The sequence below is a fragment of the Marmota marmota genome, unplaced genomic scaffold (genome assembly GCF_001458135.2).
Source record: "Marmota marmota marmota unplaced genomic scaffold, marMar, whole genome shotgun sequence".
NCBI lineage: Eukaryota > Metazoa > Chordata > Mammalia > Rodentia > Sciuridae > Marmota > Marmota marmota.
Window position 1 is genome coordinate 2,616,124 of NW_026000261.1, and position 26,090 is coordinate 2,642,213.

At 38.9% G+C, this 26,090-nt stretch overlaps 1 protein-coding gene across 5 annotated transcripts in view; it reads left to right on the forward strand.

Annotated features, from left to right (window-relative positions):
- Positions 1-26,090, forward strand: part of Amot (angiomotin) — a 56,233-nt gene that overhangs the window by 20,663 nt on the left and 9,480 nt on the right. For all 5 annotated transcript variants that reach the window (XM_048796938.1, XM_015497916.2, XM_048796939.1 and 2 more), the window contains 4 exons: positions 4,314-4,459; positions 15,923-16,072; positions 17,174-17,364; positions 25,495-25,617. In XM_048796938.1, coding sequence (XP_048652895.1) covers positions 4,314-4,459; positions 15,923-16,072; positions 17,174-17,364; positions 25,495-25,617 — 610 coding nt within the window. The remainder of the gene's footprint in view (positions 1-4,313; positions 4,460-15,922; positions 16,073-17,173; positions 17,365-25,494; positions 25,618-26,090) is intronic.

Here is a 26,090-nt window from a genome sequence, read left to right on the forward strand (position 1 = left end):
ATATATATATATATATATACTGGGACTTGAACCGAGTGGCACTTAATCACGGTGACACATCCCTAGCTCTTTTTATTTTTTATTTTGAGACAGAGTCTTGCTAAGTTACTTAGGGCCTTGCTAAGTTGCTGGGGCTGGCTTTGAACCTGCAATCTTCCTGCCTCAGCATCCTCAGTTGCTGGGATTGCAGGCGTGTGCCATTGTTCCTGGCAAAGGGTATATTTTGAAACTGCAGATTTCCTTTCATTATGAAGCATTGTGAGATCATGATGATTATCTTTATAGAAGAAGAAGTTCCTCTGGTGTTTCTTTTTTGCCTTTGGATGCTTGTTTCATTTAAATAAACTTATCTCTTTTGATCCTTAACAAATATCATGAGGTTAAATAAGATGGCATTGTTATCTCTGTTTTAATCTCTAGAATTTTTATTCTTTCTTAGAATTTTCATTTTTCTACTTACATTACTCATCTATTCTTACATTCTGTCTACTTACATTCTGTATACTTTTTCCATTAGAACCCTTAGCATATGAATCGTAGTTGTTTTAAATTCAGGATCTGATAATTCTAGTATTCTTGCCTATCTGGCTCTGGTTTTGATGCTTTCAAACTCTTTTCCCTTTTAACACGTCTTGTCATTTTTGTTGTCATTATTGAATGGCAGACATGCTGCATGGTATAAGAGGCTGTATGGTATAAGAGGAACTGTGGTAAATAGATGCTTGAATAACACCTGCCTTATAAGATTGTTCTGAGGGCAGTACACCTCTCTGATGTGGTGGTAAGTTGGAGGGGGAAGGTAAATGTTCTCTAGTCCTATGATTAGGTATCAGTCTTTTAGTAGGCCTATACCTCTGAATTGTGAACCTCATGAGTGCTTCTTAGTTGTTCCCTCCCTAAGAAGGTTGCAGGATGGCCAGAGAGGTTAGAGTTGGGTATTTCCTTCTCTCATGCAGAAGGCTTGAACAGGCTGGAGTTGGGTATTATCTTATCCTAGGTTGTTGAATCTGGAAAAAAAATCCAGTAGGTTAGGCAAGGCTAAATTGTTTCTCTCAAGGGTAAGCCTGGTTAAGAAAAACAGAATACTGTGCCATATTTCATAATGGTTGCTTCCCCTCACTCTGCTGATAAAACAAGAGGATTTTTCTCTGATCTTCACTGTGACCTGGTCAATCTCCTGGAGGTAAGAGCTCACAAAAGCACAGAAGTTCTATTATGACTGCATCCCTGGAGTTGTCTCTCAGGTTTGTTCACACTGAGCCTCCAGCAATTCATCAATTATAGTTCAGATTTTCCTAAATCTCTACTGGTTCCTCCAGAGGTTTCTAATCCTGTGATTCTAATCTGGCAACTTGTGATTCTCTGTGTCTACCTGTCTGTCTCTCCAATTTTGACAAGAGTTTGCCCTGTGAATTCACTTCTCTGAAGGATCTAAGTAAAGTTATTGATATTTCAGTTTGTTGAGCTTTTTGATTATTGTTAGGATGGAGTGGTGACTTCTAAGTTCCTTTTATACCACAACAGAGACCTGAGGTCCTGTTATTCTGTTTTAAAAGAAGGGAAATCAGGACATGGTTGACAGTTCGATTAACTGACATGTTCAAGTCAATAAAGTTAAGGAATGGTAAGGGCTAGAATCTTGGTCCTGTTTAAACTTCTCAGAACACTTTCAGGACTGAGATATTTATTGAACCATCCTTGCATGACCAAGATAAACACCATTTCATTTTGTTACATCATTCCCTGGTACAAATTTTGGCAGATTATTTATTCTCAGAAAAAAAGCATACCACTTCAGCCAGATATTCAATTTTATTTGGGCAGTTTTGCAAAGAATATTCTTAGGGTTTTTTAAATTTCCTCTACTTCTGTGACTCTTTATCCCATTCAATTCTCATATCTTTCACTTATCCTTCTTGATGAGATTCTTTAGTGGTTTACCTGTTGCATATTATGTATACTAATCTGCTCCTGAATGTGACTAACAATTGAACAAATAGCATTGACATTTTCAGGAGCCCGTCTGAATAAGACATCTAAAATTAGGACCAAACAATGGAATCTTTAACTGATTATTGGGAGGAATAAGAATTACTTCATTGGGCTGGGGATGTGGCTCAAGCGGTAGCGCGCTCGTCTGGCATGCGTGCGGCCCGGGTTTGATCCTCAGCACCACATACAAAGAAAGATGTTGTGTCCGCCGAAAACTAAAAAATAAATATTAAAAATTCTTTCTCTCTCTCTCTCACTCTCTCTTTAAAAAAAAAGAATTACTTCATTGAATAAATTAATTTTTAAAAAAGAATTACCTCATTGAGATTCAGTGAGAGTAAATTCCAGGGGAATATTGAAGTAGTTCTGATCAGCTATGGGTACTAGAACAAGGAACATCCAATATAAGAAGGCAGATTGAGATAAGAATAATATATGGACCAAAGTATGAATTTTGTTTAGAGACTACATATAAACCTATATAAATTTATTAGAATGCTAACTTGTATTCATCCTCCAAGCCAAAAGGATCATTATGGGTCCACTAAACTCTTTCATTCTTTTTTTCAATGTTATTTTTGTTAGAGCTTTATAGTTATACATAGTAGTGGGCTCACCCTGACAAACACATACATGCTTGGAAACCAATTTCAGTTCCTGATCCCCCTCTTTCGCTCCTGCTTTTCCCTCCTATCCTCCCTCCCCTCTCCCATTCTCCTTCCTCTCCTTTTACTCATCTATTAATTTGTATTTGATTGGTTCTTTAGTTATCCTATCCTTCCCGCCCCATTTTCTTTATTTTACTCTGGCTTCTATATATGAGAGAAAACATTCAACCTATGAATTTCTGAGTTTGGTTTATTTCACTTAGCATGGTAGTCCCTATTTCCATCCATTTATATGAAAATAGCCATAATCTTAAAGTCTTTCATTCTAAAGTCAAAGATCGTGTCTACACATACATACACATACCATACACACACATATATATGTATATACATATATATACATGGTGTGTGTGTCTATATATTATAAATACACAGGTATATCATCTTATTTTTAAAGAAATCTAAACTTTCAAACTCTGATAGGTAGACTTAATTCTGCTAATTTATCAGAAAGGGAGAGTCTCAAGTAGAGGATTTTTAGGGGGTGAAATGTCTGCCTGTATTCCTCTGATCCTCATGTTTCTGATCCCAATGTTTTCCCTCTAACTTTTCCCTGTTGGTTCTGACAGTCCCTCCACACCCAGTCTATGCTGCAGGAGAAAGAATGGGAAAGAGCATAACATGGCTTCTAGTTTTATCTTACTGTTTAAAGACATTGACTTCCCAAGAGAAGCAGATTCTGAGATAAAGTGAGCTATGTTAGGGATGATTTTGGATTAGGAGTTCCCTGGAGAGGACATGTTGTCAAATAAACTTCATCTCAGTTAGAAAAAATGTTAGTGTGTAAAGGGTAGGATTGAGATTTTATCTGTGTCATGAAATATCAGTTTTGGTTTTTTTTTTTTTTTTTCTACTGGGGACTTAACCCAGGGACACTCAACCACTGAGCCACATCCCCAGACCTTTTTTGTATTTTATTTAGAGACAGGATCTTGCTGAGTAGCTTAGGGCCTTGCTAAATTGCTGAAGCTGGTTTTGAACTTGCAATCCTCCTGCCTCAGTCTCCCAAGCTGCTGGGATTACACCCATGTACCACCATACCTGGCTATGGAATATCATTTTAAGATCTACTTGATACACTGTGATGAGGAAACAATGGGAACAATTTTGTTGGGCTCAATTGATCATTTTTCAGTGCAAGAAAATTTTGAAGAAATAGGGCTGGGGATGTGGCTCAAGCGGTAGTGTGCTCGCCTGGCATGCGTGCGGTCTGGGTTTGATCCTCAGCACTACATACAAATAAAGATGTTGTGTCTGCCGAAAACTAAAAAAATAAATATTAAAATTCTCTCTCTCTCTCTCTCAAAAAAGAAAATTTTGAAGAAATAAAATTGAAAAGATGACTAATTTTCTCTTGTGATATATGTGTGTATGTATTTATCCTTCTTTGTATAACACTTCATATTTTTCATGACATTTTATATCTACTTTCTCACTGTTTCTGCACAAAGACCATTAGGTGACTTTTCTAAATTTACACAGAAAGTTTGTGATAGAGCCAGTGTTATAGTCTACATCTTGGGTATCCTAGTTCTTGAAGCTCTGTGCTAGAATAGTAGCATGTCAAGTAATGTGTCCAGTTTGTCAATTTTGCTTACATAAGGCTTTGAGCCAACTCTGGGATGGAAGTCATGATATTTCATGTCCTGACAGATAAAGAAAGCCAGCGGGAGAAGGAGAAGCTGGAAGCAGAGCTGGCCACTGCCCGTTCTACCAATGAGGACCAAAGGCGACATATTGAAATCCGAGACCAGGCTCTGAGCAATGCCCAGGCCAAGGTGGTGAAGCTGGAAGAAGAGGTATGTTTTGCTCAGGTAGCATGTGAGCCTGAGGGTGGGAGAAATGGCAAAACAAGAACACTGGGCTTCCATCTTAGTGGTAGCTTGAGCAGTCTTGCAACAGGAATGTGCTGCTTCTAGTTATAGTTGTGCTGATGTAAGTGGACTTTGAATTCTTTTCTTTATTGCAAGTTCCCCTTTTTCTACAGAATAGGAAATCACTAGAGTCAGGGGGCAATTTCTATTTACTCATTTATATAATAACCAAACTGCCCTCCTACTCCAAGTTCTATATACTCAACCCTGCTTGTGAGATATATATTAGAGTGCTTTAAAGCTTTATTTTGGAAGAACTAGAAATTGATTTCAGATATTTTAAAGCATTCCATGGATCTTGAAATTAGAATGGTCCTCATCTATTCACATTTAATGGGAAATAAGTCCCCTCTTAGTCCTAAGTCCCCCTCTTAGGTCAAAAATATATCTTTGTGGCTGTACCTTTTGGACTTAGCACATTGGTTTGGCAAAAGTAGCCGCCTTGGGAAATCTGGGATAGGATAAGACTAAATTTATGTCAGGAGTACTGACCATGATCTTTGCTGTGGCTTAATGATTAGTTTTTAGCACATAGTTATGTGATGGGGGTGAATCTGTCAGCTATCAGGATGGATCCCCAAAACTATAACGCATACAATTCATGTATCTGATCAGTCTTGATGGAAATGTTACTTGCCTGTGACACTAAACTGTTCATGTCAAATAGAGGGAACTTTGCTGCTGGATTGTCCATTGATTAATCTTAAATGTCAGTTGACATTGCACTAAAGTACTACTAACTCCCAGATGCTTTGCGCTTATGGGAATGGATATATTTCAGTGAACATTGATGCTAAAGAGTAACTTAGTTAAACAAATTTTATATCTCAATTCTATTCTAAAATTTATGTTGTTTTAAGTGGAAAATGCCTTCATTATAATAAGCTGGAAGCTTTATAAACTTGATACAAAATTAAAGTGTTAGGGACCAAATACCATTCTGGCTATTGTATGTGAGGTATCTTTCCTGCCTTCATTCATTGTTTGCTTCCTGTCCCCCAGTAAGAATGGTTCTAGTTACTGGAGATCTCCTGACTTACAGATTTCCTCTGCTTTCCTTTTTGTGTATTAAAATGCTTGCTGCAATTGGGATATGGGCTCATACTTTACCAGAAGGTAATGCCATCTAATCCATTATATCCTTTAATCTGATTGATTAAGTGTTAACTTCAGGATAAAATAAAATAAAATAAAGTTGAACTCTTTCTCCATCAGTATATAATATATGCTCAGAAATATGCTAAGTTGCTTCATGAAAAGTGAGGAAGTCTTGCATTTGCCAAATGTCTGTGTGTAAGGAGCTTAACACACCCTTTGGCCCTCAGTACACCTCATATATTCCCTTTCCTCTTTTTTTTTTTTTTTGCAAGGGATTTCCAGAGAAAGTTACAGGCCAGAGTAAGACTGTATTCTTTTAGAGAAGGACAAACTAAGAGACCTGCTGAGAAGTAGCTTGCTAATGATCACATGGCAGGTCTTGGGTAGAGCCAGGAATAAAACTGGTATCTCATGACTCTTCCTTCCATAGACCCTGCTGCCTCTCTCCCTGTCTGAATCATCTTTTGGTTCAACTCCCAAAAAGAAAATGTGGGTACTTGTTCAGATTTAGTAACCTCTGCATCTTTTTAAAATTACCTTTTTATTGACAGATAATAGTATATCTTTATGGAGGTAAAGTGTGATGTTTTGAACCATTTTATGCATTGTGTATTGATTGGCTCAGGATGCTTAGCTTATCCATCATCTCGATCCCATAGCATTTCCTTGTTATGAGACCAATACAATACATTATTGTTAACTGTACTCACCCTCTGTGTGAAGGACCATCAGAATTTATTTTTCCTATCTGATTATGGCCTTGTACCCATTAACCCTATCCCTGCCTCTCCAGTACCCTCCCTGCTCCCTGGCCTCTACCACTTTACCATCAGAATTTGTCCAAACTGCTTTGACATTATGGTATATATATATACAGCATTGCTACCCTTCTGGGAAGGGTACTCATCCAGTTGGAGATAAATGAACAAAATACTGCAACCTTCTTGGTTTTCATTGTTTGAGGATACAGTGGGAACTGGTTGTTAATCATGGAAATAATATGTGTGTAGGAAGAAGATGTTCATCTGTAGTTCTCACTGAGCAGCCCTCGCGGAAACAGTTGCCTGAAATATATATCTGGCTTCAGACTTCTGAGGCTTTTCTGGGCATTTGTTCCAAAGATTTCTAGTAGTTTTCCAGGGACTTGCCCCAAAATATGTAGTTTTACAATTTAATTAAGTTCTAAATATTGGCTGGGATTGAATGAATGTTGTCTAATGGCTAGATACCTCAAATGAGCCCATTAATTATTGTTAATTTTTTAGTCTTCATCCAACTTGTACTTTCCTATAGAGTCTAATTGTTGGGGAATTCTGAGTTGCTGTTGCTAAAGGAGGTGGAACTTTTGACTGGGAGAGTAGGCTCACAGCCCTGTTTCTATCCAGTGGAATCTCAGAGGCCACATAACATCTTCCAAAACAAAGCCAGATCATATCTCTAAGCTTTCAAAATCATGTTTCAGAAAATTAGACTAGTTCTTGTGTTTTTGCTTTGTTCTAGCAGCCTATCAGAGCTGAATTTGCTCCTGGGTGGTGTTTGTCCTGTGTTTCCCATATATTCAAAGGAAAATTTTCCTTTCTATCATCCTCAAATGTATGAACTGCTAAGCAAAGTATTGCTTTTGTTCTGTGACTCAATCACCTTTAGGTCTCAGTCATTATGAGTTAAAATTTCCAGCTATGGAATATTAGGGAGGTATTTAAGGTATGTATTCTGGAACAGAACTGGTAAGGGTTCTTCATTGTGGTTCCTGTACAAAATATCAGTGAACATTTCTAAAACAAGAAAGGTATTCATGAGTACAAGACTTATCTCTCTGTCTGATGGAGATGGCTCAAGAAAAGCCATGTTTGGAGGCAGAAAGATATGCTAGATGATCTGCCTATATCCAGTGTAAACACACAACTTAGTTATGGCTCACAAATGGCAACCACAAATTCTCCTTTTTTCTTAGGCCTTCAAAGTTCTTCCAGTGAGAATGTCTTCAGTCCACTTAGTAAATCATAATTATTGAAAATTTCTCAAAGTAGGCCTTTTGTGTGAGGGATGTTTTCTCAGCTTTCCAAGCTCAGGGTCACTCAGATAACTAGTTCTCATTGCATCAAGATGGTCAGGGAAAGATTATAGCTACTTCAGTGGTTCAAGGGTCCTTGTGTTCATTTATGTTTTCCTCTCTAGAAAGACCACATTTAGATGCCTTCCCTGAAATTCATTCCATCCTTCTAATCCCATTAAGTCACTTGCCTGGGGTTCTCTGCAATCACCGAGCCCTATACAGAAATGTGGTCTCAGGCTCACAGAGAACCTTTCTCTTGGAAACACAACTTCCATTCTCTTCAGAGTTCAGTGTAGATTCTTTCATGGATGCAGCTCTGCTGATACCCAGGGAGGTATTTTGCTGGGGAGGGGATATACCTGATTTTTGGTGCATCACTGTGACCAGGCCTTGACACCATTCTACAGTCTGTACAGCAGGCTGCCAAACGAGGTAAATGGTGCCTTTCCGTCTTCACCCTTATCTTTCGGAACACGTAGGTCCTATTGAAGTGGAGGCTCATTAAACTCCAAGTCAAAAGAGCTCTGTGTCCTACAGCAACCACGGTATTCTCTCATTCAAAGAGAGTCTCCCCACCCCCTACCAATTTAACCTCACTGGAGAGTTTCAACGGATGCCTGGCATATACTCTCACAAGGCTAAAGGCAGCCCAGGCTTCTGGCTGGCTGCTGTCTTATGAGAATCCAGAATTGAAGCCATCGCTTGGGTAATTGTTTTGGGGATGGTGGGAAAAAGGCCTTGGCAAGATCAAAGAGGGAAGATGCTGGGGGAGGGTGGTTACTGAGCAGAGAGTGCACAGGAAAGGATACAGCAGAATGTGGGAGGGCTGGCAGAAAAATCTAGTGAGCCTTGTTCTTTGGATTTACACTAGAATGAAAGCCATAGAGATTCAGGAAGAAGGGGCCCAAGTGTTAACCTTTTCATCCAGTAGCTGCTGGATGATTTGATCATCCCATCAGTAGCTCTTGCTGGAGTACTGAGAACATTTTCCAGAGCCCTTTGCCATTCCACCCTGTTCTCCCAAACTTCCTAATCTTGTTTTACTCCATTTCCACCATTCTTAAGGCTGATATTTCTTCCTTATTTCTAGGTCCCATTCTACTTTATGTGTTTTTCCTCTCCTTTTGGGGAGTGGGAGTATTAAAGATGCATAAGTTTCTGCTACTGGACTTACCTATTAGTACCATACCTAGTCTTCTTCCCAATAGGGAAACATGTCTTAAGCATAGACATTTATACGTCTAATGCTAAAAAATAATTTTCAAACAATAGGATATTGTTGGTGAAGGTAAAATTTACAAGTGGTCATAATGGCTTATAGATTTGGATGGAAGTTCTGCCGGTGTGAATTCTATGTGCATTTAGAGTATTGATAGGATTCAGATGAAGTTTGTATTCACCCTGGCATCTTCCAGGGTGTTCTGCTGATGAATCGTGGATTTATTTGATGGGCACTTCATCGAAGGATGTCACGTCTCATATTTATGACAGTGTATTTGTTTTGTAGTAGGTATGACTTCATCTAATATGCTAGCAAATAAGCAAGCAAGAAATCATGTCCCCATCTTCAATAGAGATGGAGTGACCTCTCTGAGATCAATTCTTTCAGTCTTATGATTCTGGCTTTTTAAATTCCCAAGTTGGAAATCTTATGGATTTTTCTTTAGTCTTCTTTATAACATGAATTCTGTTCCCCATAGAACAAGTTTTTAGAGGTGGCATTTTGCTCTTCAATTCTTTTAATATCCACCCGAGGACCACAGCCTCTTGGCAATGAACAGAGGCAGCATACTAACAACAGGGTAGTGTTACCAAATTGCTTAAGTGTAAAAACTTACTTGGAGCCAAAGGCTCCAGGGTAAGACTAAATCAGATCAAACTAAAATCACCAAAGGCTGTCGTGGAGTAACATAGAAAGTACAGTTATGCTGGTGAAACTGTAAATATTAGGCAGTAGAAGGGAAGAGGCAAATCAGCCATAATGAAGGCACTGGATTTAGTTCTGTGTTATTAGCCTCACTGCCCTTCAGATGGAGTGTTTGTATATGTGGGTGTTTATCCAACTAGTATTAATAGTTTGTCCCCTCTACTTGCCCATCTGTATTTTTTAATCTTTAAAAATATTTACAGATATTTTACTTTATATCTCTAGGAACCTTGCAAGTGTTATCTTTCAGCAGATTAGGAAATTAAAGTACAAACAGATTAGACCATACAGTTAGCGATAAATCTAGGGGAAAACTCAAGATACTTAATCCTGTTCTTTGTCCACCAGTGAATAAATGATAGAGTTAATGATTAAGTCACTTCTTTGGAAATGGCTGAGACAAATGGTTCTCTTTAGGAGCCCTAGACATGATTTTGTATATAGCTATCCTTTAAAAAATAAGTTTGAAAGACACCCACAGTTGTTGGAAGGAGGAAAGGGATGTCATCACGTGGTATTCGTTGCAGGGATCAGATTTTCCTGAGTCAGAAGCAGGTTAAGGAATCTGCCAAATGCTTGGGAACAGGTTCAAATTATTACAGAAGTGTGATGGAAAAATATGATTGATTGAGCTCAAGACTATTTGCCTTATTCTTTAATAGGTTGCCTTCCAGCTGCTCTTTCTCCTTTTTTACGATTCCCTTTTGAAAACTTATCTCTGAATAGGAAAGATTTAAAACACTTATCTTGACTTGGCCAAGCAAAGTAAATACATTTGTGAAGGTGTGTGTTTATTATTTGTATATTTGCAGTGTTGTGGCTAATCTAGACTATGCTCATTTTTGTTCTTGTCTGTAACAGTTATTTAATATTATCTGGTCACCAAGAATGTAGACCAGTGAACTAGAACTAGAAGAGAGCTATCAAGGGAAATGGTAGGGACCTGCCCTTATATGATTGAAGGTATACTGATCTCCAATGTAGCAGGGACTTTGTCTTACTTCCCACTACATTACTTTTGCTCTCAAAGGTAGAATAGGGACTGATACATAATAAACATCAGGTAAATTTCTGGTGAATAAATGAATCCACACATGAATAAAATATTTTAAAATGACTGAAAGTATATTCATGATGAAAAGCTTTCATGAAAAGCAGCAATCAAGGTCAGGAAAGATTATTTCAAAGAACTCTTGGAGAGTTTAGTGATTTTGTGAGGAAGAATAAGGAAATGATCAGACTAATATAAGGTTTGATAATTTGTATAGTAGACACGGTACAATTTTAAGGCAGTAAGAACCTAGAGCATCAACAAAGGCATTTTAAATGGCCATACCAAAGCTTGAAATGGGATAGTGTGACAGTAGACTGGGTAATGAATCAAAATGCATTAAGCAATTTGAGAAATAAAAGAGAAAGAGCAGCTTTGGTCTAAAAAGTATAGGAGGTGGTGTAAAGTTACTTTGGATATTGGAAATACCTAATACTAATGGAATGGAAGTGCTAACAGTAATTGCTTTTATTCTTAAATAAGATAGTACCATGATATCCTACTTCTGGAAGTCTTTTATAGCACCTGCATATAAGATGCATTGACTGAATGTGCAAAACATGAGTGTATAGATGGGGAGAGCAACTGAAAGAACTGTTAAGTTGGTATTGTAATAATTTAGTTGTGAAATAAAGATTTAAATTATTCATATTGGCTATGGAAATGAGAATAAAAGAGATGTTGATTAGAATTAAGACATAGTGATAGTTGGATATGGTGGTCAAAGAAAGTGGGAAGAATAATAATTCTAAGATTCTGAAACTGGAAAATGGGTAAAGTGATGATGTTGACTGAACCATCAAAAGGATAATATTTGGGGGAAAGTTGAAAGCAGTCCTAGGGCATGTTAAATTTTCACAGTGAGACTTCTTGCAGTCAGGTAGGGATCTGTGACTAAAGACACTATGAGAACATTAAAGTATGAATATAATCTCTTGTTAAAAGTGTGGTATTAAGGAGCTGTCCTGTAGTGCTAAAGTGTTGAGCAAATTTTCTCAACCTTGGCATTAATGACATTTGGGACTGGATAAATCTTTGATGATAGCGAGAGGCAGGGACTATTTAGTATTTAAGATATTTATCAACACTCCCGGTTTTTATCCATGAGTAGCAACCATAAATGGCTATGGCCACCATAAATGTCTCCATACATTGCTTAATGTCCCCTGCAAATGGGGACATTCATTACCCAGTCTACTGTCACACTATCCCATTTCCAGCTTTGGTATGGCCATTTAAAATGCCTTTGTTGATGCTCTAGGTTTTTACTGCCTTAAAATTCTACCATGTCTACTATACAAATTCTCAACCCCTAGTTGAGAATCATTGGTATAGAGACACAAAAAGTAAACTATCTTAGATTGGATCTTTGAAGTACAGTAAGAGTAGGGCCAGTGGGTTGGGGGAGAAGGTGGATCTAAAAATCAAGACAAAGAGTAAGAATAGTTTGAGGAATCATATTTAGAGAACATAGATTTAGGGAAAGGAAGGGAAGGGAGTCTTTTTAACAAGTTTTTGAAAATTGGCATTTGGTTAAAAAAAATTGAATGGATGAATGATTTCCACCACTCACTGAATATCCATGGGGGAATTTGGTTGAAATGATGGATTTACTTGGAATTTTCCTAGGGGCTCATGGTTACAAGTCTTGATTAGAAACCCAGAGTGACTGATCTGTGGTTTTGAAAACTCATTTTCCACATGAAGGCCTGAGCCATTACCATGGCTTTGGGAATTTTCACATGAACCTTTACTTCCTTGAACACTGAAGACAGAAAAATCAATCATCTAAGATCCTATGGAGAGTATACATATTACACGGTCTGAGTCTTGTGTGTGTACACACACACACACACACACTAAAGCACAACTTATGTTTTTACCTCCAAGAATGTTCTTATACAGAATTCTAGGATGCTGTTTGCCTTGTCCTCTTGGATAGTGGTAAGTGTTGAGGGTGTCAAAGGGACTCCTAGATACACAAAACATTTAGGAGTTCAAAGACCTTTAGAGGGTTGAATTATCTGTGTAACCCTGTGTGTGTGTGTGTGTGTGTGTGTGTGTGTGTTTGAGAGAGAGAGAGAGAGAGAGAGAGAGAGAGAGAGAGAGAGAGAGAAAGTGTTATTGAGAAATGCTTACAGGGAAAGTATGATGACAATAGTTTGAACAGAGATCATCACCATTCCTCATAATGCTTCATCAAGCTATGTTTTATTTTTATTTTTTTAACTTCTTGAAACCTCATGGGGTTGAAGGAGAGAATATTATGTCCCAAAGCAGTGAGGGGTGAAACAGCAAAAGTTATTTGGGAACCATACTGATGTATCAATTATGAAAAGATGATGAAGCGAGGTAAGGTAGGAAGACCATTCGCTAGGGAAGACAGATAACACACAAGAAGAATCAACATGAATACACACACAGCTGTGGCAGTCCTTTTCAAATGAAGTTGGTAGAACCCTAATACCTAATATATACAACGCATAATAGAGGAGCCAGTGAATGCAACCCATCTGCCATGGTAGCCCCTTAAGCACCTCAGCAAAACACTAAAACTCTGAAATACAGTTTGAAAACCTTTCTACGAAGTGGCAAATTTTTCTGTAAAGAACTAGATAGTAAATAGTTTCAATTTAATGGACCATGCAGTTTCTGTTCAATTGCAACTGCTCAGTTCAGCCATTGTTCCTGGAAGACAGCCATCAACAAAAAAAATGTAACTCATTTTGCTGGTATCGAACCTACAATTCTCCAGAGCTTCAATTGGCTTGCTGTTTTGGTTTGCTGACTCCTGAAACCCCCTACATTCCTTTTAACAAGTGGATACTCTGAAGCTGAGAATAGGGAAGCAAGTTTTGTTAATTGCAGAACTAAGACTAGAATCCAAGTCACCTGAGAGCCACCTTGTTACCTTTTCCTTTCATTGTGCTGTCAAATAGAAATTTTTGTTATGTATGTCTATATGGACCACAGTTAAATACTTTCTTTGTCATGAAGTGGAAGTATTTCTCCCACATAATGCTATTTTGGAAAGAATATGGTGTGTGTGTGTGTGTGTGTGTGTGTGTATTATTTTATTTAATTTTTGGTACCGGGGATTGAACTCAGGGACACTTAACCACTGAGCCACATCCCCAGGCCTTTTTTATATTTTATTTAGACAGGGTCTTGCTAAGTTGCTTAGGGCCTCACTAAGTTGTTAAGGATAGCAGCGGAGTTAAACAGTATAGATCTTTGTTGGATATATCTATAAGGTCTTGCATTGGTAAATCTAAGAGTTGTCCTTTTTTGTTTTGTTTTTTTGGTTCCACAGATTGAACCCAAGGGTGCCTAACCAGTGAGCCACATCCCCAGCCCTTTTAATTTATTTTTGAGGTATAATCTTACTAGGATGCTTATAGTCTCACTAAGTTGCTGAGGCTGGTATCAAACCTGTAATTCTCCTGCCTCAGCCTCCTGAGCTGCTGGGATTACAGGCATGCACCATTACACCCAGATAGAATTGTCCTTTTCTATCCTGACNAGGAAAAAAATCTAATGGATAAAACAATATCTAGGCTTAGAATTTGTTTCAACTGGTTTATAAGATTAGATTTAACAAGGCCTAGAATCAAAGGGAATGTCAAGAAAGTCTGGAAAATAAATTAATTTTGTTTTCCAGTTACCTGGGCAAAGCATAGCACAGGTCTGGTAGGAAAATATAAGATAAGTTTCTTTTCACCTGCAGAAAGTTCAGCAATTCTAATTTGGGGAAGGGACAGGTATAACACAAGGAGCATGTCCTCACCAGTCCACATCAATATTGTCTGAATGGAAATTCTAGGGAGTGGCAGTTTGGAATCATGACCACAAAGGAGTTGTCTGGTCTCTGCAGTGGGGGATTCAGATTGGTCCTTTGCCTTGGCCCCAGCTAAATGGACACGGGTAATGCTGGTTGGGTGGGTAATTTCTTACATTGCAATTATCTACCTAGGTAGCTCAAGGGCTTGGGGGAACTTGTTGAAAAGTCAGAATTAAATTCCTGAATTTAATTCAGGTTATTGATAACATTTTCAACTGAAGTCTTAACAGTGACGGTCTATCTCCCTAACTTTAGCTTCCATGAGAGTGGTGACAGAGATGCCCCACTTGGAAGAATTTCCTCTTTAGAAAGAGTCTACTAGTTGATTTATTAGCATTGAGGGGTATCACAAAGGTATTCTGAGAAGTATAATCTGTTCTTATGCAAACAAGGTGGCAAAGCTGTTCTTTCCTCTATCTTCTTGGGTGTCGAGTTCTTTTTAAAGAACTGTGAGGCCCTCCTCATTCCTTCATTCCTGTGGAGCCATGATTTGACTTATGAGTTACATGGGTACAAATAATTCACTTTATTATTCCCAGTTTGTTTCTACTTTTACTTTTGTATATGAAATATAGGCTTGCAAAAATGAAGAACTGTGTTTGACTCGGGCATAGTTTGATTGATTGATTTGAATCTTTAGGAATCTTTGAAGGTCCCAGAATAAAAAGTTGAGAGGCTATAGTACAGAGTCATCAATTCAGGCTCATGAGATAGAAATCTCAAATAATCTTGGTCTTTAATAAAGAATGAGTAGTCCTGGTCAATGGGGATACTAAAAACTTGAACCATTGGTTTGTAGCTTCCTTTTGAGAAGCAGAAGAAACTTTCTAGGAAAGTGGTGATGAGAACTTATATTGAGAACTTATCAGAGACAGACTTCAAAAAGATAATTCTGGCCTCCTTATAGTTGCAGACTTTCTTACCTAGAAATGGAACAGCAGTATAAAATGAGATGGGTTTCCTTTTCATACCAAATTAAACCTTTCTTCCCAAAGAGTCCCCCTACTCCCTTTTTAGCACTTCTTTACACTAACAACTAAAATAAGCTATACCTTCCTCAAGAACATTCTGGTTGAGAGTGAAGAAGAAGAGCAGAGGCAAGAACATCCATTAAGTGGGTACCTGAAAAACTTGCCAAGACATGCTGTACTTAAGGGAGTAGACTTAGGGAAGACATAGAGATGGGGAAGGAGAAGGAGATTAAAGAGGGGCCCCTGATTCCATTCCCTTTTTGTATTCTCTGTATTAGAAATATAAATCAGCCTGCTGCACATCACAAAGGACTTTGTCATTCATTTCTTTTTAGAGCTGGATTCTAGGACAGGAAGGGAGCTAAACACTGCAGGGATCTGCATAACTGACTTTGTTGCCTTCTTTACTTCCATCTTGCAAATCTCCCCATCTGGGATTTCCAGCTGAAAAAGAAGCAAGTGTATGTAGATAAAGTGGAGAAGATGCAGCAGGCCCTTGTACAGCTCCAGGCAGCATGTGAGAAACGTGAGCAGCTGGAGCACCGACTCCGGACACGACTGGAAAGGGAACTGGAATCCCTCCGAATTCAGCAGGTATGAAGAATCTAATAAAGATGGGGTGCAGGGGGAGAGGGAAAAGGGAGAAAGGGAGAAGGAAATAGATGATTTGTGGTTATTTTTCAGTTGGCATTTGGCATGAACAAAAAAGCAAATATTTGCTCATCTTTACGTTTTTTGCCCCACATACCTCGCTGAAGGCTACCTCCCCATTATAAATAGAATGCCTGCTTCCTTAGCTTCCTATTCCTATTCCAGCAATCCCCCACCATCTCCAGTAGTAGGGATTGAATCCAGGACCCCATGCATGCTACTTAAGTGCTTTTCCACTGGGCTTCATCCTCAGACCTTCTCATTTTTTTTTTTTAATTTGGGGGCAGGGACTTGCTAAATTGTTGAGGTCCTCACTAAGTTGCTGAAGTTGGCCTCAGGCTTGTGATCCTTCTGTCTCAGCCTCCCAAGTCTCCGGGATTGCATGGATGAGCCACCGTGCCTGGCTCCAGCAAAATTCTTAATGCTTCTTATGATCTTGCACCTTTTATTTTTCATAGGAACCAAAACAGTAGGCCCTGTAAGAAGTGAAACTACTATACAAATAGACTCTGAGACATTTTAGAATTAGAAATGGTCTTCAGAAATCACCTGGCCTCAACTTTAGAGGAGAGAAAAATCAATATCCAGAAAAGATTGTATGACTCACAAAAGATCACAGAAGTTAGGGGCAAGTTAGCAACTAAATCCTAGATTTTTGAAATCCCTATTCCTGCCAACTAACTGGCTGGGATGGCAGTTTTCACCCTATTGATCCACTTTTTGAGTATCGTGACATTTATACATGGCAGGCTCTTTTTCTGACCAAAGGAGTCTCACATTCAAGTCCAAATCCCACGGTCTGAAGAGAAGATCTGAATTCCCCTTTCTTCTTTCTGAATCAGAATCCAAACTAGAAACTGAGAATGTAGCTCAGGGTAAGAACACTTCCTTGGCATGCACGAGGCCCTGGGTTCAATCCCCTGTACAACCAAAGGAAAAAGAAATTCAAGCTGAAGTTGCTTGAAGTAGCCTTTCTTCAAGTGGAACTTGGACACTGTTTCTTTCTCTTGTTAATCTGAGGGGTCTTGGTATCTCCCTCAACAGCGCCAGGGCAACTCTCAGCCTACCAACGTTTCAGAATACAATGCCACTGCCCTGATGGAGCTCCTTCGGGAAAAGGAGGAGAGAATTCTGGCCCTGGAAGCTGATATGACAAAGTGGGAACAGAAGTATTTGGAGGAGAATGTGATGAGACATTTTGCTCTGGATGCAGCAGCAACCGTGGCTGCTCAGAGGTGAGGAGGTGGTTGAGAGGGCCACTGCTTGAAGTGGGTGATTGCTAAGAACTGACAGATAATTAATTCATACATTTTCCAGTATATGATTTTCTCTGATACTCTAGTCTTTCCTCCAGTTTTCTTCTGAAGTGTGTGATTTTTTTTTTTCATCTGGGGTTATGCAGGGACTGAATGGCTTCGGGGACAGAGGGTCAGGAATTTGAAAATCAAAGTTTTATGGACTTACTAGAATAATAGTAGCACTTGCCTCAGAAGCCAGGAAAATTACAGATGGGATCGGCTAAATATTTGTACACCTCCCTCCCCAGAGCCACTTTCTCTCAGCCACATGTGCACACTGTTTAGCCCTAGGGCTGGAATGAAACCCCCCTTCAGAGAAATGCCACTCAGAAGCTAAATGTCACTCAGTAGTGGCTGCTGCCATTTGATAGCTCTGGTTCGTCCTGGGTATGTTAAAGGCTGTGCTGAACATGAATCCATCCCTGCCCTTTGAGAAGGTCTATATTTGAAGGCCACATTCTCTGTGTGCTTAAGATCATCACATGTGAGCAGTCCCATTCCATCTGGTACCAGGGAGAAAGTGGCGGGAGGATTTTGGTTTCAATTTTTTATTTGTCCTCCTTTATATATTATAAAAACTAAATTATTGGCCTTTGGAGGAAACAGTTGTTCTTATAAACAACTTATAGTTTGTCTTGCTGTTCTTCATTATCATCAGTTGAAAAAGAAGGAAAGAACAACAAAAACTCAGTTCAGGTTCAGTTCAGGTGATGATTTTGGTCATGTTGATAATAGCTCCTGATTTGGAGTTGGGTATCAAAGGTGTGCTATGGCATATTGCTCCTAGATAGATTTCTATCCAGAAAGATTTTAAAAGCCACAGTGTTCTTAACACTTCAGTATGTGGTAAGCCAATAGAGCCTAGAAAAATGCCCACCAGACTTTGGGCTGCAATATATGTGTGGAATGGGAAAATGGATACATTTATTTTTGAGTACTTCTCATGCCTGATCAGATGGGATAGGGTATCAGTGCTTAAGGAATTGTACTGGTGCTTTGTCAAACTCACTCCTTATTCTCTAGGAAAATACCTTATGTCTCTCTAATGTAAGCAGCTTGCTTTCAGATAGTCCCTATATAGACCTTTAATAGATAGAAGCTACCAATGGCTTGATTTTAACATTCCCTGGCTTTGTTTCTTGAGAAAGACATGCTCAGTACATTCCAGGTACCCCAGCTGTGCCAGAAGATGGTCGTAAGGTTTGTAGGCAGATTCAAAGAACAATTAAGTATCATTTTACCTCTAGCTTCCAGTGAAACACCGGTGCCCAGCACTTGTTCAGAGGTTATTCATGAAACCATGACACTGAAAACAGTTATTATTGGGAGGTAGGGAAACATAGGGTAATTTTGTCATGGTTGGACAGAATCTTAGAAAGATTCAACTCCTAAGTGTGTGTAGTGTGAGAAAATACTAGAAAGCAGGGTGCTGATTCCAGGTCAAAAAAACAGGAAAGCTGGATGGGGCTTATCACAGGGGGGTGGGGCATATATATATATATATATATATATANATTGAACCCCAGGGCATTCTACCACTGAGCTGTACCCTCAACCCTTTTTAAAAACTTTTGAATCAGTCTCACTAAGTTTCTGAGGCTGGCCTCAAACTTAAGGTTCTCCTGCTTCAACTTTCCGAGTCTCTGGACTCGAAAACATGCACCACCACACCAGGCCTTCATGCCATGGGAGAGACTGAAAGATTGAGATTGTATTCAGATTCCTATGAAATGAGAGAATTGAACGAGGTGATTCCTCCAGACCCTTCTATTTCTAGGACTAAACTATATTTCTTTTTTTTAGTTGTAAATGGACACAATGCCATTTTATGTATTTATTTTTATGTGGTGCTTAGGATGGAACCTAGTACCTCACATGTGTGAGGCAAGTGCTTTACCACTGAGCTATAGCCCCAGCCCAAAAACTGTTTTTCTAAAGGTAGTACCTCTTCTGCTTTGCTGTGGAAATTGGTCTCCTTTTCCTCTTTTGTTTTTCATGATAGGAAAGGCAGCAGAATACAACAGACACTAGTATGGCAGTATGTAAAAAGTAGATGTGTAACCGATGTGAATCTGCAATATGTATACAGGGTAAAAATGGGAGTTCATAATCTGCTTGAATCAAATGTATGAAATATGATATGTCAAAAGCTTTTTAATGTTTTGAACAACTAATAATGAAACAAAAATAAAAAAATAAAGATAATGTAAAGAAGAAAAATTAACTGAGACTGTAATAAAGATAAACTAATTTTTTATTACTTTAATTCTAATTTGTTATGTATGACAGCAGAATGCATTATAATTCATATTTTACATATACAGCACAATTTTTCATATCTAAAAAAAAATTTGGGAGGAACATTCAAAAACTTTATTTCTGAACCTGTGGGCTCCTCTGCCTGTCTTGCCAAGATCTCTTCCCATTCCTTTTCCATTCGTTTCCCTTTTCTTCCTCCCAACCTAAATGTAGGTACTCAGCAAGGTTCTGCTTTCTGCCCCTTTCTGTGGTAAAAGCTTATATTTGCTTTCTTTCAAAATAATTTTTAAGTGCCTATGATATTGGTTGCAGATGGAAAGTGCTCCAAATTTGTTTAAGGAGGGAAAGAAAGACAAACAGAAAATAAGAGAAAGGAAGTGAAGGAAATGATTTCTAAATGTATAATTTATATCCATAAATTTAAGTCCTTGTTTTAGTGTACTGCTTAGTTTCTGTTTTTGCTACTAATGTCTCAAACTTAATATATTCCAAACCTAATAACTCATAGGTAAATGAAGAGTTTCACAATTAGGAAATCTTACTTAGATGGTGTCAGTGGTAGTGGTAGAAGATAGAATATTTTTTCAATAGATTATTAGTTACACATTAAAAAAATCTCATTTAGTTGTACATTTTGGTTCATGTTGGTAATTGAATACAACAGTGTAGCTGCCACCAGGACACATTCTGAAATGACCTTGTGCCCCTTGAATTTGATCCCCTTTTCTCCAGACAATGACTGATCTTCTTTTTGTCATAAATTTGCAATTTTCTTTCCTAGAGTGTCATATAAAAGGAGTTACATTGTGTTTACCCTTTCTTTTTGAATTTTTGTGATCAGCATTAATTATTTTGAGGCCCTTCCAGGTTGATGCATGTATTAATAGTTCATTCTTTTTTATTGTTGAATAGCGTGTCATGGTACCAGAGCTTATTTATTTATTCACTTGATGATGGACATTTGGATTGTTTCCAGTTTGGAGATATTGTGAATAATAAAAGACATTTAAAAAATATCTTTATTTTATTTATTTATTTTTATATGGTGCTGGGAATCATCAAACCCAGCACCCTGCCCATGCTACGCGAGTATCTACCACTGAGCCCCAGCCCCAGCCCCAGCCTCAGTCCCAATAAAAGACATTTTAACATAAAGAAAAGACAAATTGATCTTTTCTCAAATGAGAAGACATATATTAGGTAGTCTTTTTATATCCTTCCCAGCACTTTGATTCTGTAGAATACCTTTTGTCAAAGGGAAAGCTGTCAATGAAATGATTTCAGACAGGACCAGGGTATGAAAGCTAAGTTTAGCCTTAAAGGGTCCAGGAGAAGGCATTTAACCCATATGGAGAGTGTTGGTATTGCCCTTCATCCTGAGATGTATCTAGATACCAGATTTACCAACTCTGTGATATTGGACAGTCATATGAGTAGGTGAATTTTACTTGATGAAAAGTTAAGATGGCTAGTGAGGGGGGAGAAAAGAGTAAATCAATGATTTTTTGCTTATTTAAAATTAGTATTTGATACTTAAATATTTTTTTTCTTCAAATGAGTAATGGTGATTTATATTATTTATAAAAATGTCTAATGCTTATTATACAAGGTGCTCTTCTGAGCATTTTACTCTTATTTCTTATCCTCAGAATACTTTTAGGGAAAGTGCTATTGTCCATTGTACAAAAGGAGGAAACTGAGGCACAGAGGAAGGGGTTAAATAACTTACCCAAGATCACACACAGCTACTAACAGGTGCAAGAACCAGAATTTAAATTTATATTTTTGTTATCTTAGCTGCTGTACTCTACTGCCTCCTAGATATGGGTATAGCTCAAAGATGGTGAAATTGGGATCATTAGCTCTTCAGTAATACAGTTTGAGACTTATTATTTGGTACTAGGGACTGAACTCCAAGGTGCTTTACTACGTAGGTAAATTCCAAGTCCTTTTTATTTTCTTATTTTGAGGCAGGGTCTCACTAAGTTGCTGAGGTTGGTCTTGAAGTTGGAATCCTCCTTCCTCAGCCTCTTGAGTCACTGGCATTACAGGTGTTTGCTCTCATGCCTGGCTTGAGATTTATTATTTACTCCCTTGGAAATATTATAAACAATCAAAATAATGCCTATATCAAGGCTCCTCTCTAGATGCTTAACATAGATAAGGGAAATTATGATCGAGTAAAATTCTCTCTTCATCCCCAGAAGACCTATTTGACTATGCAAATTTTTAAAATGTTTTTTGTAGTTGTCGATGGACAGCATGCCTTTATTTTATTTGCTAAATTTTTATATGCGGTGCTGAGGATCCAATCCAGTGGCTCACATGTGTTAGGCAAGTGCTCTGCCACTGAGCTACAACCCCAGCCCAATTATGCAGATTTTGAGTTTCAGCTCACAAATGGCGAATTTCTTTCCTTTTGTTTTTTGGTACTGGTGATTGAACTCAAGGGCAGTCGACCATTGAGCCACATCCCAGCCCTATTTTGTAGTTTACTTAGAGACAGGGTCTCACTGAGTTGCTTAGCATGTTGCTTTAGCTGAGGCCGAGGCTTTGAACTCTCTATCCTCCTGCCTCAGCCTCCAGAGCCACTGGGATTACAGGCATGTGCCACTGCACTAGGCAGTGAATTTATTTCTAAAGAGCAGCAAAAATGGCAACAAGATAACATACCTGATTGACCATATAATATTTTAGTATGCATTTACTGAATCTGGTCATTACCTTTCTCTAAACTTACAGTGTTTCATTTGTATTTTGGGTAAAGTAAATTCAGGAAAGGAAGAAATAAGGGCAGGAAGAGCAGAGGTAGAAGCTCCTCATACACGTCCCACATGGCGACCTATTCCTTCTTGTCAGCATCTCTCAGATACCATCCTCTGCTTTCTTCTCATTCTACCTTCTATCTTAGTCATCCCTGTTTTTAACTGTGGCTTCTCTCTAATAATAACAGTGGTATTAACTCTGTAAGACTAACCCTGGCATCTCCAGGATTCAAGTTAGAGTCTCAAGACATTTACACTCCAATGTCCCTAAAATTGCAAGCTGTCACAGCACTTTCCAGACATCATCTTCTCAGTTTCCTATGACAGCAAATGGTATGTCATCTTTCCTAGATATTGTAATTAGAAATAAAATTTTCATTCATTCTTCCCTCTCCCTAACACCCACATCCAAATGGTCTCACAGTTCTTCCAATTCTACCTCCTATAGCCCATTTCCATTTCCCTTCCCACTTCACCAGTTCATGTTTTCCTTATCTCTCAATGGGATTATTGTAATCACCTTCCCAAATTGTCTGTCTGATTCCAGTGTCTCTCTCCTCTAATCCCTCCATCACACTTCAGCAAGAGATAATGTTAGTGTCCTAAAGCTTGGCACACATCAGTTCATTCCCTTAGAAAAGCTGTAATAATTTTCAATGCTTCTTGGAATAAAGTCCAAGTTCATTCCTAGAGCGGTTAATTATTTACTTTGTCTTGCCTTGAAAATTTCCTGAAGTCAGAGCCTAGTCTTTTCCACATTTCTCCCCTCAGCAGCCTCCCAGTAACTTCAAACACTGATCTGCTTATGGTAGAGTCCATGTATTAAGTAAATAAAAGGATCCTGCCCATAGGGCAAGATGGACTTGAAGTTTAAACGATCACTAAGTATTTTAATCATGAGGTCATAGGTGTCATTCTAGAGAGGAATTTGAGTAATGTGATTGGGATTACTTCTTTGAAGAAAGGAAGGAGAGAGAAGATGACTAGGATGGGGTATTCACAAGAACTGTTTACTTAAGAATTTGAGATGGGTTATATAAAGTTCAGGGATATGTGTTTGCAGGTTGTGTTTTGAGAAAGTAGTCAGCATCTCTGTCCTGATGTTTTTAAGGATGTTCTCAGAGTATTGTAAGTAGCTACTTCAAACACTATGCTTGCCTGCTTTTTCCTGGGCCATTGGCTTACTAGTCCTAGTCTTCTAGAAGGAAGATTGATGCTGAGGGCTGTCCTGGCAGCCCTGTAGGAATTCATTTAAGTGCCCCACATTTTCAGTCTCCATTCCTGAGGAGTTCACAGTGTCCATGTCAATTAGCTGGCAGGGCTCTGTGTACCCAAAATGGTCTTTTATGCAATGAAAGTGGCAGTAGGCCAGCACTAGTTCCCGCAGTGACAAACCGTACGTTCAAGTCCCCAGTGTCCGTAGACACCATGCTCTTTTCGAGAGGCCTGGCTCTAAAGCCTCAGCCATCAGTTCACATTGGCACTCTGCAGTGCAGGAATAGCCTCTGGGATTTTACCAAGTGCTGGAAGTTTTTGAAGCCATACTCTCCTGTATGTTATTTTTTTACCTTTGCACTTCTCACTTAATAATAAATAGCTTTGTTGAGTGCCTTTACAGTGAATGATGCTTTATGATTTTACATGCATAGTTTTATTTTATCCCCTGTGACATGAAGATACAATTATGGTTTCCATTTTGCCTATGAGGAGATTGGGACATGGAACTGGTAACTGACTTTCTGAACTCATTAGGCTTGTCAGTGGTAGGGTACTTGGGGGAAGCTGGGACTTGATCCCAGTGTCATCTGTAGTCAGAATCCTGTTCTCAAACACTACCCAACATTGTTTCCTCTATCTATCCAGTAGGGCTACAAGCAGGTGAATCGCACCAGAGGAAGCATAGAATTCTGAGGTGCTAAAATATTTTGAATTTAGCAAATGTTGAGAGAGCCATTGCATTCCTCCTATTTTTTGCTCTCCATTCCAATAAGTGGTTTCAGTCTCATATATAAGATGCAAGCAGTTGCTTTTCAGAGGCTTGCCAAAATTCCCCAACCTTTTTGTCAATTTCCTGCTTGTTCATTCTCTTGCCACTTCACCCCCATCTGCACTGGTCACAATCTGGAAGTTAAGAGAACATAGCTAGCTGCCAGCAGAAAATGTGCCCAGATTTCTCCCAACCACTGTTCATTGTTGTGGGAAATGTAGTGATGCAGGACTCTCTCTCTCTCCCCCTCTCTTCCTCTCCCCACTCTCTCCCATTCCCTTTTCCCTGTCTCTGGGTCTCTGTCCCTCTCTATTTCCCTCTCAAATGCATCCATTTTTCATCATTAATTGGTTTTGAGTAAATGGCTGAGACACTTTCAGATGGAACATGATGGTCCCTTATGCAGTTGGAATTCTGGCAAGAGAACAGTCACATTGATGGGGTAGAGTCATTGATTTGGTGCTAGCATGTTCCAGATGTAGATTAGATAAGGAACTGGGTGGCAGTGAGTCAAAGGCCCTCTTAGTCCACTCACACGTCCTACCTGATCTTAGCTGTTGACGTGCCTATTATTTGTTTCTAGCACTCATTCAGGTGTATTTACTGATATTCATCAGCAAAAATAAGCCACTTAGTAACCCTCCGATTTCCTTTATACTCTAACTCTTCCCTTTTCTTGGCTGTCATGAGACTAAAGTAGAATATGTACAAATTCCTGTTACTTGGTCATGATCTAAAAACTTGAATGGGCTATCTGCTAGGTTTGGGGAGGACATCTTTTCCAGTTCTGGAAGCAAGCATGTGCACATTTCATAGAGTTCCTCACTAACTCTTGCAGCCATGTCCATAATAACAACCTCTTCTTCTACTCTGAAGCTGAAGCTTCCTATTTTGGAGACTCTTAACACAATAACTCACTCAGGGAACCCAACCGTTCCTAATGTGATTGATTTCCAACTCAGGCTTTCTAGGAAAGCCTCCTTCAACTTAGGAGGGAAATAACATCTGTTGGTTTTGTTGCCGGCTTGTCTTAATTATTGCCATTTTCCTCCCTAGGGATACAACAGTCATCAACCACTCTCCTAACACTAGCTATGACACAGCTCTAGAAGCTCGTATCCAGAAGGAAGAGGAAGAAATCTTGATGGCCAACAAGCGTTGCCTGGACATGGAGGGCAGGTAAAATATTGATCTGGACCCTAATGCATCTGAGAAGTTGGTGTAGAGACCAGATAGGTCAGTAGGGAATGGTAAGCATCTTTATTCATGGCTGGAGAAGATGATTATGCAGCCTTACCCACCCTGCTATACTGCTATCTTCCCTGACAGCTTGTTACTTAGAGTTTGAGATGTGATGACCCTGACCATTCCCACTAACTGGCCCCTAGCCTTCCTAATTGCTTGCCATCTGCCTTCTGCCAGAGTTGAATTATTGACATTTTCACTCTGAGCTATTCTTCTAGCACCACAACCCAACCCTGTTACACAGCAGACTACTCAGCAAAAGAATATCCATTCAAACTGTCATGTAGGCCACCTGATGCCTCTTAAATCCTCGATTTTTTTGGCTTGAAAAACTTCCAGCACTTCCATTTACTTTTTTTTTTTTTTCGGTAACCAGGGTATTGACCCACTGGTGTTTCAACCATCTT